This window comes from Siniperca chuatsi, linkage group LG22 (genome assembly GCF_020085105.1).
Source record: "Siniperca chuatsi isolate FFG_IHB_CAS linkage group LG22, ASM2008510v1, whole genome shotgun sequence".
Lineage (NCBI taxonomy): Eukaryota > Metazoa > Chordata > Actinopteri > Centrarchiformes > Sinipercidae > Siniperca > Siniperca chuatsi.
The window spans coordinates 17,075,393-17,092,026 of NC_058063.1; the positions used below are offsets into that span (position 1 = coordinate 17,075,393).

General features: G+C 36.7%; 1 protein-coding gene across 2 annotated transcripts; it reads right to left on the minus strand.

The window, feature by feature from the left end:
• Nucleotides 1-7,287: 7,287 nt before the first annotated feature.
• Nucleotides 7,288-15,974, minus strand: LOC122869740. 2 transcript variants are annotated; one of them, XM_044183007.1, is made up of 6 exons: nt 15,728-15,974; nt 15,488-15,593; nt 14,727-15,359; nt 9,554-9,745; nt 8,719-8,847; nt 7,288-7,724 (listed from the first exon to the last, which is right to left on the minus strand). In XM_044183007.1, the coding sequence occupies exons 3-6, from the start codon at nt 15,004-15,006 to the stop codon at nt 7,444-7,446; spliced, it is 882 nt and encodes a 293-aa protein (XP_044038942.1). In that variant the 5' UTR covers nt 15,007-15,359; nt 15,488-15,593; nt 15,728-15,974; the 3' UTR covers nt 7,288-7,443. The 2 variants fall into 2 exon arrangements, with proteins under 2 accessions (XP_044038942.1, XP_044038941.1); XM_044183006.1 differs by having other exon boundaries at nt 15,488-15,613.
• Between the last annotated feature and the right edge of the window lie 660 nt (nt 15,975-16,634).

Consider the following 16,634-nt stretch of genomic DNA (forward strand, 5'->3'; position numbering starts at 1 on the left):
AGGTAAGAAAACCTCTCTCTATATGTCAAATAGAATTTTTGGGTAATTTAAAGAATTTTTAACCTATTTAAAATTACCCTATTGGATTTTTTTGTGTCTGGTCCATTAATTCAAAATACTGAGGAAACCTACCAAGTTAGCCTGTACAGTACGTCAGGTCCAGATGAAGATGATCGTAGGCTTCTGACTAACATTACAATACCTAACCTTCAAGGAACAACCAAGAACATGTTCACTGCAAATGATGGAATGAGGAGGTGACAGCCATAATTGTACACTAAGTTACTGAATTAGAAAATAATTATCCTGGTTAGTGTTAAAGATACTAGATATGAGGCCAAATATATGGAAATATAACAAAAGACTTTTGGTGGGACCACATCAGACTACACCACAGTGATCTGAGAGTATCCAAAGACAAAAAACTGTACATAAAATATTTAAACACTATCATCTTAAAACGTTTCAGGCCACTTTGTGATTATAATTAATTTAACACTTCATATTTGCAGTTGGTAGGTGTTGATTTTAGACCTTGCAAGTGCAGCAATGACGCATTATTTTTTTTGTATTTTCATACTGTTTTTGAACAAGGTATTAATCAGCTCAAAAACTCAGTCTTGCATTCTTTCTCTGTCTCTAGACAAAATGAACTCCTTTCTCCTCACTGCCATCATCTTCACTGTAGCCCTTGTTCACGGGGAGCAAGGAGAATTTTCTGATGGTAACATCTTTACCAGCAGCCTGTCAGCCACTCCCCATACCTTACTGCCCTGTCAGCGGAGGTGCAGCAGCGCAGCATTTGGACAATTTGTCCAAAGACACATCCTAAATACCAACTTTTGCAGAACTTCTAAACAGGCATGGCAAAGGTGAATTAAAAGTTTGAATCAATGATTTCTTTTTGAAAGTATAAGTAAATGTTGTTTTATTGCAACTGAATGTGATTCTTCCTAATCCAACAGTATATCAGTGCAATGTTTAACTTTGAATGCAACAGCAGTTTGGTTTTCTAAATACATTAACAGCAGGAACATGTGACATTGTGACAGCTAAAAGTTGGACTTAATGTCAATACTATGCAGTGAAACATTGATCTCATTACACAGCTACCTAGTGAACACCACACTCTGTGGCAGAGCTCCAGTGCAGTCCTTCATCGACGCTGATGTGAGACAAGTCCGTCAGATCTGTAATGGAGGTGGCCGGCGTGTGCGAGGTAACTTGTGCATCAGCAACTTACCCATGCTTGTATATGAAGTTAAATCCTTCAGAAAAAGAAATGTCTGCAGAGTTATCAGTGTAACTCATTGCAGCCAAAATGTGGTTGTGGCATGTAATAAGGTTGGAAACCTTTGTCTCCCTGTCCATTTTGAGAAATACAACAACCAAAGGCCAAGCAATTTTGTCTGCATGTAACCTTAGAGTAACCAGATTTCTTGGAGGGTTCGTACGCAGTTTATTCCAGCTGTCAGGCTAATTATTCGACACTTTTTGCCAAGCTTAGCTGAATAAAAAATGTTTGCTTGTGAAAATATAAGGAAATTTTGACCTGCCTTTTTGTTCTTAAGCCACACATTCTCTCTTTACATCTTTGAGCCTGTTTCCACACCATTTTGTGAGATGAGCATGATGTCATGAAAAACATGTGGTATGCATGGCTGAAAAGAAATCCTCAAGATTTTAACATGAAGTCAACTATGTGTTAAATTACTGTTAATTCACCTAACTTCAGTTTTTGCATGTTACACATATTTTCCACTGTGACTGAGGTTTACATTTTAAGTTACTCTTTAGGTTAGAATGTTACTTGACCACATTAAATGAATCTTCCCATAATTTGCATCCATTTGTTATCAACTTTGCATGGAATTTTTTTGTGAAACTATATTGTAATCCTGCTTGTTTTGCTTTGTATAACGTCAAATAAATGCCTTAAAACTGCATTAATCATCAATTAGAATCAAATGACTCAAATGTAAATTTTAAATATTAATTATAATTTAAACTCTGCAGCTTTACGGAGTCTTCAGCCACTTTTAGATCGTTGTTTTGATTTTCCATCACATCTTCTGTGTGGTAAAGTCAGCAGGTCTCTTGGACTCCATTTCCGACAAGAAAAGCTCTGATAAACCTGAACGCTACCCAACACCAAATAACAAACTGAAAAAAGTATGTCATCACTTTGTCTGTTTACTGTTTGGTGCTGGACAGGTAGTGTACAAGGGGGTTTATGGAAGATCTTTGCTGAAAACAGCTGCCTGCTAGAAATGACCACTTTCACTTACAATTTATGCCTAATGAGGAATTAATAAAGAATCATTCCCTGTCAATGATTGTTCTTTAAAACAAAGATAATTAATGACTTCTAGTTTCTAGTAGTACATATGATATTTTGACACATCCATTCACTTCTGCTTATGCAGTTGCTGTTTTCTCAATACATTTGCATCACCACTCCTACTTCTCTCTAATATGTTCATCATGTGAAAAAGAATTGATGTTTCTTCTACTTTGTCCTGCAGAGCTCAATATGAATACTGCAAAAGTTGTATATTATTTGGCAGCATGCTGTTTGTTTCACGTGTGTGGTGAGAAAATGTCTATGTTCCAATTTGGTGTCATTCAATGTAAATGTATTTTGTGATTCACATGTTACTGATATCACATTATGTTATGCAAAGCAAGATTACATGTATAGTAGTATAGTACGCATGTCTATGTTTTTCAATTTTCCATTTCATGATAAAATAAAACAATGTTTGACATTACATTTATTGTGGTAACTGACCATCAACATCACACACCACTGAATACTACATGCATGTAGCTGTTGTTATATTTACAGAATTTCAAGGGTTGTTTTTTCTATATTTGTTTTATTTACTGGATGGGTTGCAGATCATGTGCAGTATTTTTGCATGAACTTACAATAAGCCCTGGCTGGTGCTTCTGTTTCAGAATTTTCTTACATTAGGTCACACCAACAGTGAACCAGCCTGTGAGCTTCACACTTACAGCAGCTCCCCACAAAAGGGCACTTCCTCATTTACAGACATAGGAGTTGGTTGGTGTCAAGAAATACATGCACATTACCCTAGTGTACACTACTGTAATTATCATTGACATACCGTATATAGTAAAAGGATAGTTTGCAGTACTTTGATTGGCTGTTAATCTCCTTGCTCTGGGTTCAAACGATTGGTTGTGATAAAATGTTCACAAGACTAGAGGAGGTTTCAAAGGGAGAAACATTTTTGGACTTCAAGCAGAGACTTAAACTTCAGTTTGTATTGATCCCCTCCAGACTAACACAGCGACATTTACAGTACAGAGGCTGGCTGATCAGAGCAGGTGAGAAAACTTCCTCACTGCTAACAAAATGTAATTGTTGCATTATATTAGAATCTGTTTTTGTCCATTTTATGACTTAACTAATCTTTCTGTCTTCCAACTGACAAAGTAAGTAAAGTTAAGTTTATTTATAGAGCACCTTTCTAGATCAGATATTACAAAATGCTTCAGAATAAAATACAAAAGCAAGACATAAAATAAAGACACAATATAAAAGTAATAAATATAATACATTGGAAGTAAATACAAGTTTAAATAGGTGGGTCTGGAGCTGCCGAAGAAACCTGTATTCTGCAGATAAAAATTATGGCACTTAATGGTTTCCTTAGACTTGCTGAATAACATTGACAAGTGTGAGGACACACTGCAGGACTAAGGGATGATGACGTACTTTATGCTCCATAAAAGTTATATAAAAGTATTCATGATATCTGATTATTATACTTCTTCAGGGACTTACTGTAAGTAAATTAATGACAAATAAATACAACAGTTCAATAAATCGTTAAATAAAACAAACTGATTAGAAAAATAGGGAAAGAAAGACATTGAGAAATACATCTATGAATGTCTATTTTGAGCTTTTTGACAAACAAGCTTTTTTAAATGTGAGATGATGCTGAAATGCATAAATACATAATTTTTAGTTCTCTCAACTTTAAATGTACATGATGCTAATGCACAATGATTTGCAAGTAGACAAAGCCCAAAGTCTGTGCATAAAATATTCAAATACCTTCAGCTTTAAAAAATTCAAGCCAGTGTGACAATACAAGCCGTTCTCATTCCCAGGGTCCAATACCGACCTTTTTTCATGCCTCTTGGCGTCTCATACAAACCCACAAGGTAGGCCTACCCTTTAGCATCTGTATGAGACACACCAGGCTTTCAGTGAACTCCAATGTAAACCATCCGTGGCAATATTAGACTCTCAGGGCAACTGCTCCAGCCGTTGCATCGTACAGCGTTTTGTTCTCTCTGTACAAAACATTACGTTTCTTGCAAACCCTTCATACAAAATAACATTTATTTGCAAAGAGGACTTTCCACAACCTAAAAGCCTGAAAGATCATTCAAAAATATAGAGTAGTCCTCTCAGCCATCTGACTGCACCGAATTAAGCTTTTGTAGCAGGCGATGCCAAACTTTTGAACGGTAGTATGTATATATATATCGTATATTATATCTTCTTATATATATATATATATCAGTCTCTAAACATATCCTTATATATACATATATATCATTTAAATTATACTTACGCAGTGAAATTATGTTCTGTGTAATTAAATGTATTTACACTATGCAACAGCCTGCTGCTGTATCCTCCTCTATTACCACTGCAGAATAAATGGAGATGCAGTAAAGTAATTTGTGTTACAAATAACATAAATGTCCCAAAAACATTGAAATATAGTAAACACATTGAATATTGATCAATATTCATATACGACCAAAGCACTCCATGCTGTACAGGCAGATAAATGCACAATGGAAAGGCCCAGAGTCAAGTATGGATTCCTCTCAGCCAGACCAACAGGATGAAATTGGTTTGGTTGATGTCAGTAATCGATTCAGCTACCAGATGGAAACAAACACCATGTAATCGCAAGGAAGGCTGTGGTCCGCCATGTCTATTATCTTTCCTCATGCAATGCAAACGTATACACGGCGGCTGAAATGGATTCAAGATGGTGCAGGGACATTGGAGAAGTGATTACTTTTGGATTTTGGCAATCAAACACAACTTTTGATAACAAAAGACTGTCCTTTAGAAAACATGTAAGAAAAATTGTAAAAACTATCAATTTTAATATTCGAAATTTTAAACATATTCGGCCATCCTTAACTGATAAAGCAGCAGTCACATTTTTGCACTCAATGATACTGTCTCACATTGAGTACTGTATCACAAGCTGGTCCTATACAAGTCTTTCTGTTATTGGACCCATTGAAGCATGTTATAAAAGAGCACTGAACATTTTAGATAAGAAACCTTTTTCTTACCCCCATTGCCAAATTCTTGATAAATATAATTTTCTAAATTTTGTAAACTTTAAACAATTTAAAGCGGCCTGTTTGATCTATAAGGTCCTACATGGTATGGCGCCTCCACCATTGAATGATTTTATCAAGCCAAAATCTGTCAGCTCTGCTGGATCAAGAATAACTCGATCCACCGTCAGAGGAGACTGTGAGCTACCGCTCAGGCGAACTGCCTTCTCCCAAAACGTCTGGTCATACCACAGTGTAACATTTTGGAATACTATTCCACTCTCAGTGAGGGAAAGCACAAGTTTTCCTACTTTTAAGAAACATTTAAAATCATGGTTGAGAGAGAGACAAACATGTGATCATGTGTGAGCCCAAATATGTTAAAACTTACTCCTGTGCAACATACGCTTAACTATACTGTATCTCCAAGTCAAAATGCAATAGGGATCGGTGCAATGCAAGAGTGTGTGCAATAGGGATCGGGATCAGTGCAATATGAGGGTGTGTGCAATAAGGATCAGTGCAATGTAAGGGTGTGTGCAATAGGACACTGCAGTAGAAGGGCTTGTGCAATACAGATATGTGTCTTAACTGTTGTCTGTGACCCTTCGACTTGTTTTCTGTTGAATGTTTGTAGTTGTACTAACACGATAAAACCTTGTTTTCCTGTCTCTGTCCAACTGAAGTGTACTGTATGTTCTTATCTTTCTGTTAACCTGCCAGGGGGTCTGCAGATGGAAATTAGCCTTAGGCTATAATCTGGCATAATTACATTTGTGTAAATGTTCATTAATATGCATTGTTCCCCCCTTTCTTTAAATAAATAAATAAAAAAAAATAAATAAAAAACAGCAAAGGTAAGACACAATTCGTAGTTGTAAATGTACGAACCTAAGTTTGTTTTTGTATTTCTTCAAAGGCTATGCAGTGAGTTTTGGCCGTACAGTTACATGATCTACACCTTTTGTAATCTCTGGAGTTTCTGGAGACTAATTTGAGTGCCTGTTTGTCTTTATTGCATGAAATGAAAGATATTAATAGTGCTGTTTTCAGACAGACAGGTAGAGAATGCTTTTTGCTACACGCTCAGTCAATTGCTCACTGTTTGGCTTGTGTTTCATTTAGGTAAAAATGGTTAGCATCAGCTAGCTTCCCGTTATGTGGGTATGCAGCATGAATATGTTGCTTCATGTTTATCATGCCATTATATTGAGCTTGTGAGATGCTGTGCTGCCCCCGGTACCGGGGGCGCTCGGGTTTAAGACAGTAACTGGATTAGCTCAACAACACAGAGGCTCTGTGCATAAGTGTAAAGAGCTGTCTGTTCCTGAGAAGCCTCAGGTGTTTTTGGAGAGACATGATGAGATTGAGGTGACTGATGAAAGCAGCTTGAATGTCCAAGTCTAAGTATCCTTCTTGGTCCTCAAAACAAATACATAAACTTTAGCATCTCTACCATAATGCTAAAACATTAGCCTTCGCCAAGCTTATAACTTAAATATCTCTAATCACTTCATAATCCTTTTTACCTTGTTAATACCAAACGTAATATGTCATAGCCTTAAAAATCACATTCAGTCAATTGTCATGCCATACAAAAATAGAAAATACCAAAAAACTAACAATATGAATTATGCCATCAAGATTGTTTGGTCACAATGAAAATCTAAACCAAAATTAATGTCGCTGAAACACTTTATACTTTTTATAGACCGTTGGACCACCATCTAAGGTCCTGCTGTTAGTGGAGCAACTGAGCTGAACTGTATCATTGACACCACCTCCTGTTTGTATACATTTTTCTCTCTTTGTCTCTGTAAAACCCAACAACCAAACAATGTGATGGGGGCAGCAGTGTCAGCTTTTCATAAATTTTCCAACCAAACTGTCATAAAGCATGAAGAACTGAATGAAGCAGTGATTCAATTATGACTGATCTCATTTTCAGACTATTTATTTAATGAGCAAAAGCCATCTGTTCAATCAGATTTAAAAATTGAATATACTCTATGTAATAGATGTATTTATGTAGTGATCTAAGATTTTTACATCCATCTTCAAGCAGGAATGAATAGATTTACAGTGGATCATTTCTCACATTTGAGTGACCAGAAAACCACTAAAAGTCGTCAGGTGGTTGAATCCCCAAACATGGGACTTTGCATGCATCTGCACATAAACTTGGTCTCCTTGCTGCAGCTGCAGGAACACTGCGTTTCCTCCATTATCAGCTGTGTCACTGTCTGACTGGTGATCACGGGTCATGACCACCACCTCGTTGTTCTTGTACAGTAACAGCTTTACTTCGTGTTCTCCTCCAGCATGATAGAAGATGGTAAAGTAATAAACACCTGCAACAGGGGCAGTGAAGATACCTGTGGAAACAGCAGAGTGTTGGTCACTTTTTTCTTCTTCTTTTTAATTACAACTGAGAATTCAAATCACAAATCCACTTTCTTTTCTTCTCTCATTTTTTTATTGCCTTACAACCGAATAAACCAAAAATTAAATCTCAGATCTGTTAGACATCTAGATTAGTAGACAGGAAGGCACTGTTTTTTTTTTTGTTTTTTTTTTGGTCGCTGATGTTTGTCTCAAGGAATTTTAATGCAGCTTAAGCAATTGATATTACTGGAGGAATTTAAAAACTGACTTCCACAGACAGTGTGAACATGTCTGAATGAAAATAATGTTTCTGATGTTTCTAAGGCTGCTGTTCTAGTAGATGTATGAGCTGTTTTTGTTGATCAGACGTTACACTAAAAAAAACTTTTGATCGCATTAATGATGATGATTATGTCATATTTAGGTTTGTTATATCTTTCTTTAGTTAAAACTACACCTAACGTTACCTGATACATCCAATATTGTTTCGATGCTCTGCCATGCGAAAGCCCTTCTGTTTATGTAACGATAACTGTTTAGAAAACAGTTATATATTTCCATCCCTTCACCCACATTCCCACTTCCCCGGGCCCCTGCACTGCCATTCTCCATCCAGCCCTCAGACTCTCCCACCTGTCCCAGTCACCTGACTCTCACTTTAACCTGCTCACCTGTTTCCACTTTCCCTCATCAGCTTCACAGTATATTTACTGGCCCATTTCCACTCATTTCCTGCCACATAGTCAATGTTGCTTGAGGCGCTTTACTTTCCAGCCTTTGGAACCTGGAACACGGAACTCGGGAACTCGGGAACTCGGGAACTCGGAACTGAGCTGTTCCTGTCTGCCTGGATTGTATGCTTTTGGGTCCATTCCCTGTTGCCTCGCACTCACCCGCCTGACACTTGTATTCATTAACACTTTGTGTAAAAAGACTCAGTAATACTGATGCAAAAGAAAACATGTAGGTAACAGTGAGTATTACCTGTGAATTGATTGTAGGCATTACCAATGTTTGTTTTCATTGCTCTGTAGATTAAAGTTGTGTCTGTGTTGAAGGGTCCAATTCTTCCACTCCCTCCTGCTGATGCACTGAATATCACCTTGGTTCTTTCTGTGTCAATCAAAACATTCTGATCACATTACTTTGTAAAGTTTTTCCAGAGTCCTCACATGAAAAACAAGAGCATCATTTGTTTCTATGTAATACTGACTAAAAACTTCTAGCAACAGTGTGAATTATGACTTGTTTGTCAGGAGACATGGTCTATAACGCTTCTTTTGTTGTTTAGTTTGGAGGACTTGTTTTGTTTCAATTCAATTAATTACAGCCCGTCCTTACTAGAAAAGACGCCATATACTGTAGGTTGTCTTTGAAAGCAGCTTATTACGACCCATATTTATGTTTTACGTTACGTTAGGCGTTGACTTCTAGTAATTATGATGGGAGCAGTATAGTAGGGAGCAGGTCTTGGTGGATGGGTGGGTCAAACGAACACAGGACTTTCACCCAGGAGACTGGGATTCATGTCCCATGTGAAAAGTCAACGTTGATGTATTTAAATAAAAAATAAGTTTTAAATTGCATAACGTTACGTACATGACTTGCATCATGTCACGTGACACACTGCTGTGCTCCCACAGACGGTGCTGCCTGTCGCTGGTACTTTTCAACAGTCATATGTGGTTTTGGGAGTCATTGGCGGTCGACCTATTCTGTCATTTAGGTACGAGGACGTGTTGATTAATTATGTGTATTCCATCACAATACAGAAAATGCTTAATGGATTCTTCAATAAAATCTTTAGATTTCTCTTTACCTTTGTTACTTAGTTCCACAATCTTGTTTTCACTGTCGTTCAGCCTGGTTTCACTGTCCTTCAGCCTGGTTTCACTGTCCTTCAACCTGGTTTCACTGTCCTTCAGCCTGGTTTCACTGTCCTTCAGCCTGGTTTCACTGTCCTTCAGCCTGGTTTCCATAGCTCCCAGTTTTTCTCTCATGGCACCAAACTCTTTCAGGAGATTACACATGTCAGGAAAGCATGACTGTGTTTCAATAGCAGTACCTTCATCCTGGGCCAAAATCAAGCCACAGAACAGCAAAACAAACCATAAAATGGGGAACTTCATCTTCCAAGTTGATTCAGCGTCTCTCAGCCACGTAAACTTTGACTGCTGTGATTCATCTGGCTGCTTTTATTTTGTTTAATGATGACCTATTAATTTTTAACATCCCATTTGAAACAAGGCTTATTATGCAATGAGAAAATATCATTAACTACATTTACGATTAATCAGTTAACCTTTGATATCCTAGAGAAATGTAAACAGAGATGTTTCAAAATTTTTCACTGATCTCACAGTAACTTTGCAAAGATTGTATTTCAGGGGGTATTTTAGCAAATCCACCAACAAATAAAACATTTGAATTTGAATGTATTCAAAGTATAAACCACTATTTCATTCTCACATTCTGGTTTGAAAAGGCCTCTATCATACAGTAGCTGTACTGTATGTGTTTCTTATCTTACACCAGGGGTTGAAAATAATTCAGAAACTGGACTATGAGAAGCCTCATGTCCTTCAGGAGAGAGAAGTGGGACATGATGAGGGTCTAGTGACAAAAGTAGCTAAGATGTCAGTGTCTCTCTTAGTCTCCTCTATAGTTGTTTCAACATGTATTCTCTTATATTTTAGGGAAACTGTGTTGCAAGTCAACGACACAAAGCAGTAAACTTAGTGAGAACTCATTTTATGATGATTTATTTCTATGAATTCACAAGGAGAAACTGCCTTCTATCTAAGCTGATTTTAAAGTCAAATGGAAATAAATGAATCATTAGTTCACCCAGCACACAAATCAATACTTTTACATATATATCTCTGTAAATTTCAAAGTATTGATTCGTGTGCTGGGTGATCCTGTGTCATGAACATGCGCTGGTTGTTGTTGTAGAGAAACAGCTCTGTCCCACAGTTTCCTCCAGAATGATGGAAGATAGTAAAGTAATAAACACCTGCAACAGGTGCAGTGAAGATACCTGAAAACTCAGCTCTGTAAAAATCATCTCAGTCCACACTGTCTGACAGCATATTCATTCTATGTTGGCTCTTTCCAACTCTTTCTAGAAACTTAAGGATTTTTAGTCGCGTCTCAGTCTCCTCACCACAGGAGCAAATTCTGAAATGTAAGTGAATTAAAAGAAGATACAGTTTTAAGTATTATTGATTGTGTAATATTTTAGATTTTTGGAATATATGTTTTATATAAATGACAGCAACGGCATCTAATTTTTCTAATGTTATTTAACAGCATTAATCACTTCCCAGCAATAAATGTGATCTAGAGTGGAACAGAACGGTGAGGATCATTTTTTGAGGTTTGAGACCATGTTGGTGAATGTGTAACGACACAAAGTCAACACACACCCACACACACACAGAAAAAACATGAATCCTGATCAAACTCTAATTTGTTATCAGGCCTGTAAAAAAATTATTGAAAACACTTGTTTTCAGTCTACCCAGGGCTACTTATTTACTAGTATTTGGGGGAAAAATTATTTAAAATAAAGGCATAGCATTCTGAGTAGCAAGAAAATTCTGTATCATTAATTCCTGTTGATATACAGTATATGCAGTAGAATAAAAGCTATATTTATTGAAATTCATTTTCCAAGTTGATTCAAGATCGTTCAGCCACCTTAACTCTGACTAATGTGATCCCTCTGGCTGCTTTTATGTTGTTTAATGATGACCTGTTCATTTTTAACATCCCATTTGACATGTGTATTATGTTATTGTAAAGTATATGTTATCCAACTGTTCCAACTGTTAAGCTCAGTGGATGAGCAATGAGGAAATAATACATTTATCAGCAAACCAATTTTATCAATCGTTAGTGTGGGGCTCAAAGATTAAAAATGTCTCCGTGATTTATTTGTATAGTTTTCAACAACATGGCAATTCAAGTGTTTCATATAAGACATAAAAGGCAGTAAGACAAAACAAAACACAAAGCAATGTAAAAAGACACATAAATAGAATTTAAAAAGAGTCATAAAATATCTCCAAAATCTTAGTCCCGTGACCATCAAAATGTGTACCAAAGGTCACAGAATGTTACAAAAACTTCCTGAATATTATAGTAGAGGAAGTTCCTTTACTGTATTGTAGCATATGGATCAATAAATGAAATAGCACCATTACACTTATTCTTACCTATAACTGTCAATATATTTCTGATCACTTTGATTCTCAGCTTGTAGTTGGAGGTATGGTGCATTTGAGGCAACAATTGAACAATGAATTGTGGCTTGTAGCTTCAACATACTCCGACAACATTTTAGGGAACTCGTATGAACGCAACCCTTGCCTCATATTATGGCTTGTTTTAGAGATTGTTAATCCATATTACTCATCAACCTTTTCTTTGTGATATATTTGTAATATACAATATATCAGACTTTGTCAGTGATAGAACGGTAAAATCTTATTTTCATTGTTGTCCCCGGTGTTTTTACAGTCCACCGTCCATTATCAAAATGGAGATGACTCTTCAGCTAAATGCAAACATAACTATCTTTGGCGCAAAAGAAGGAAGGCTTAAGAGTCTCAGAAAACCTCTGAAAACCAAAAGCTAAGTCAGAAATCTTGTAATCTCAGAGCTAAACTTCAACAACCACATAAAAGCAATAACAAAGTCTGCATTCTACCATCTTAGAGCATAGCAAGATTCAGAGGATTCTTGTCCATGCAAGACTAAAAGAAACTAGTCCATGCTTTCATTTCCAGCAGGTTGGATTACTGTAATGGTGTTCTCTCACGTCTCCCCCCCCATAAAAATCTCTCTTTTTATGCATTATGTAAAGCACTCTGAATTGTCTTTGTGTATGAAATGTGCAACACAAATAAACTTGCTTTGCCTTGCCTACAAGAAGCGAACTGAAGTATCTCCTGCACTGCACTGGCCTGGCACAGCAGAGGGTGCTGTTTCCTGCCCTACAAGTTGCCTCAAGAGACAAAATGTGATCCTTATGTGTCCTCTGAGGGCTGTTGACATTCTGGCATGCAGGAGTCAGAATCACGGGTGGAAACACAAATTTACATTTCATTTACATGGATACAGTTCTCACTTTAACTTATTAATAATTGCTTGTTTCATTTCCATACTTTGGCTGTGCATGAAAACTAAAATCTATCTTTCATCTATTCATCCTGCTTTCAAGTTTTGGAATTCTGTATCATGTGAATGATGCAAATAAATGGAATAATGAATTAACTTGTTTAATAAAAGATGACAAACCACTTTTTGCATTCTCACTCATTAGTTTTAATAGAAAACACTCAAGTTCAAAAGATCAACATTCTATACAAGGACAACAGAAAGATGTAAGAATGTGTCCAAAAAATGCATTCATGATGAGACAAAACAGAAGTTTAAGTTATTTTTTTTTATGAGAAAAACAAGATAAACTGAGCTCATAGATGAGGTGTTATTATTAATTTTGATCTAACTTTCCTGCCTCTTACACTGTAAAAAGAAAAGTCTGTAATATATGAAAAAGTTACAGTTTGTGCACAGCCAAACTGTACTGTAAGTAAGTACCTTTTAACCTGCAGTAGCTGTTAGAACAGCTGTCATAATTGGAATCAATTAAAATGAACATATAGGATTTTAAATACTTTCAGATCATTTCAGATCTTAAACACTTAAAATTGTAATCGTAATGACAAATGAATCATATCATTATTCACAATGTTTCTCAAACCTGACTGACCAGAAAACCGCTGAAGGTGGTAATGTAATTGTTTCCCCAAACAGTTGTATTTGCACCCAAGCGCACATACACATGGTCCCCTTGCTGCAGCTGCAAGAACACTGCATTGCCTCCGTTATCTGCCCCATCATGCGTTGTACGGTGATCATAGGTCGTCACAACAACCTGGTCATTCTTGTAGAGGGATAGACTCACTGGGTGCGATCCTCCAGCATGATAAAAGAAGGTGAAGTAGTAAATGCCTGTAACAGGGGCAGCGAAGATACCTGTGGAAACAACATTTTATTCCAACAATTGACACAGCTTTGTTGAAGTCCTTGAAACCTTCTTAGAGAGTCTTTTTTGAAAATAGGCGGATCACATTTAAAGTGCTCTCTCTATTTATGGCAACATACTGTAGCAATTAAATTCATACATGTCCTTCAGCTCTATGGACTTCTTTCTATCATAGCATCAACACAACACATTAATAATAAAAATAAATATTGCACTTGACAAACATCTGTAACTAGTTAATTTACTAATCACTGATTTACAGACATTCCTGCCACCATCACATTAAACTTTTATTTGCCAGTTTAAAATGCATGTACTGTTTGGAGAGCATTTAATTAAAATTGTTTACACTTCTAGTTTTCATTATTTCATAGTTACTTCTCCAAGTATTTAGTTTGCCCTTGTTGACAGAATTACTAAATATTGGATCCTGGGGTATAAAAAAAAGGTAAAACATCAGTGATATGAGTCACACTTTATCCTGCACATCTGGTGAAAACTGATGAAAAGATATTGAAGATGAACGTCACTGAATGTCTGAAAAGCAAATATAAAACCATCTACTCCTCCATGTTTTTAACCTATAACCTACTGTGTGGTTTTAGCACATCTGTGTCATGGCATAACATCTGTAAATAAAGAGACTATAGAAAATGTCAGTATTAATTCACTTACCTGTGAATTGATTGTAGGCATTGCCAATGTTTGTTTTCACTGTTTGGTAGACTACAGTTGTGTCTGTGCTGAAGGGTCCAATGGTTCCACTCCCTCCCGTTGCTGCACTGAATACTACCATGGTTCTTTCTATATAAAGCAAAACATTGTGATCACATTATTTTGTAAATGTATTTCCACACTGTTCAGTTTTGTTTATTCCATCACCCAAAATAATTCTTCACTTAAGTTATTAAATCAATCAGCAAAAGTTTCACTTTACCTTTGTTCTTCAGTTCAAGAATCTGGTTTTCACTGTCCTTCAACCTGGTTTCACTGTCCTTCAGCCTGGTTTCACTGTCCTTCAGCCTGGTTTCCATAGCTCCCAGTTTTTCTCTCATGGCACCAAACTCTTTCAGGAGATTACACATGTCAGGAAAGCATGACTGTGTTTCAATAGCAGTACCTTCATCCTGGGCCAAAATCAAGCCACAGAACAGCAAAACAAACCATAAAATGGTAAAATTCATCTTCCAAGTTGCTTCAGTGTCTCTCAGCCACATAAATTTTGACTGATGTGATCCCTCTGGCTGTTTTTATTTTGTTTAATGATGACCTGTTAATTTTTAACGTCCCATTTGACTTTGGCTTTATTATCTTGTTTACTGTTTCAGTGCACTTGCAGTGAGGAAATGGTATTAAGTACATTTACTGTCAGTCAGTTAACCTTTGATATCCTAGAGAAATGTAAACTCAACCTTTCACTGATCTCACAGAAACACTGGGTTTCCTCCATTATGAGCCGTTTCACGGACTGCTGTGTGATCCTGTGTCATGACCACACGCTGACTGTTGTAGAGAAACAGCTCTGTCTCAGAGTCTCCTCCAGAATGATGGAAGATAAAGTAATAAACACCTGCAACATGTATGATTTATTTATGTTACATAGCTGGATTTCTTTAAGCCATTATAAAAACTACCTCATGGATGCGCATACCAAAGTTAAACAAGTAAATGATTGCAAGTCTTTTATGAAACACTTACCTGTGAATTCACTGTGGGCATTTCCAATATTTGTAATCACTTTTTTTAGGTGAGAGCTGTCTCTGTGTTTTAAGGTCCAATTTCTCCTCTTGCTCCTGCCGCTGCACTGAATATCACATTTGTTCTCTCAATGTAAAGCAAAAATATTCTCATCATTATTTTGTATTTACACATTCCACCACAACTCACACATTGCTTATTAAATGTTTCACTCAATGAAATCAAAACGTTTCACTCTACCTTTGTTCCTCAGTTCCACAATCTGGTTTTCACTGTCCTTCAGCCTGGTTTCCAAAGCTGCCAGTTTTTTTTTCTTTCAGTGCATTCAACTCTGACAGTTGATCACACATGTTGGAATAGGAGACAAACTGTGTTTGACACATGTTTTATGTTTCAGCAATGTGCCAGATCGTCCTTGCCCAAAATCAGACTGCAGATCAGAAACACAACCAGAAATGGCAATTTAATTCAGGATTTATCAATCTCCTCATTACTGAGTCACAAGATTCCTCTGGCTGCCTTTATATGGTTTGATTAATGTTGATCTGTGGACTTTTTACATCCCACTTGTCACATGCCTTTATGGCCCTTGCTTCCCTGAGGACAATATTTCAAATATATTTTAAACTGATTTCTTAACCTGAACTGTTTTCTTAACCTTAAATAGGTCTAAGGTTACCTGATATTATGTATTAGCCTATTATGTGTTATGATAGATTCACTCTGTCCTCACTCCACTTGCTGTAGCTAGATGGTGTGTTTAGACTTTTTGAGTAGATAACGAAGTGAAACAGCTAAATGTGTAAATGTCTTGCCAGACAATTGATCATAACTCGCAATAAGACAAAAAATAAGTTGGAATGCCAAATCTCACATACTCTCAGGGTGCAGTTATGTCAGTGTGTGTGTGTATGCGTGCCCCCTCCCTTTGCACTTTCAGAGACAGGAAAGTGCAAAGGGAATACACATTCCTGGTCTGTTTTTTGCTGTCCTTCAGCTTGACAGATTGGACGGATCGTTTTTCCACAACTATTTCTTAAAATGTCTATAATCCATAGTTTTATAAAAAACAATGTATTTGACAATGTGAAAGAGAGTCCTCGTTATGTTGAACCTACCGAGATTTATCACCCAAATCTGCAGCTCC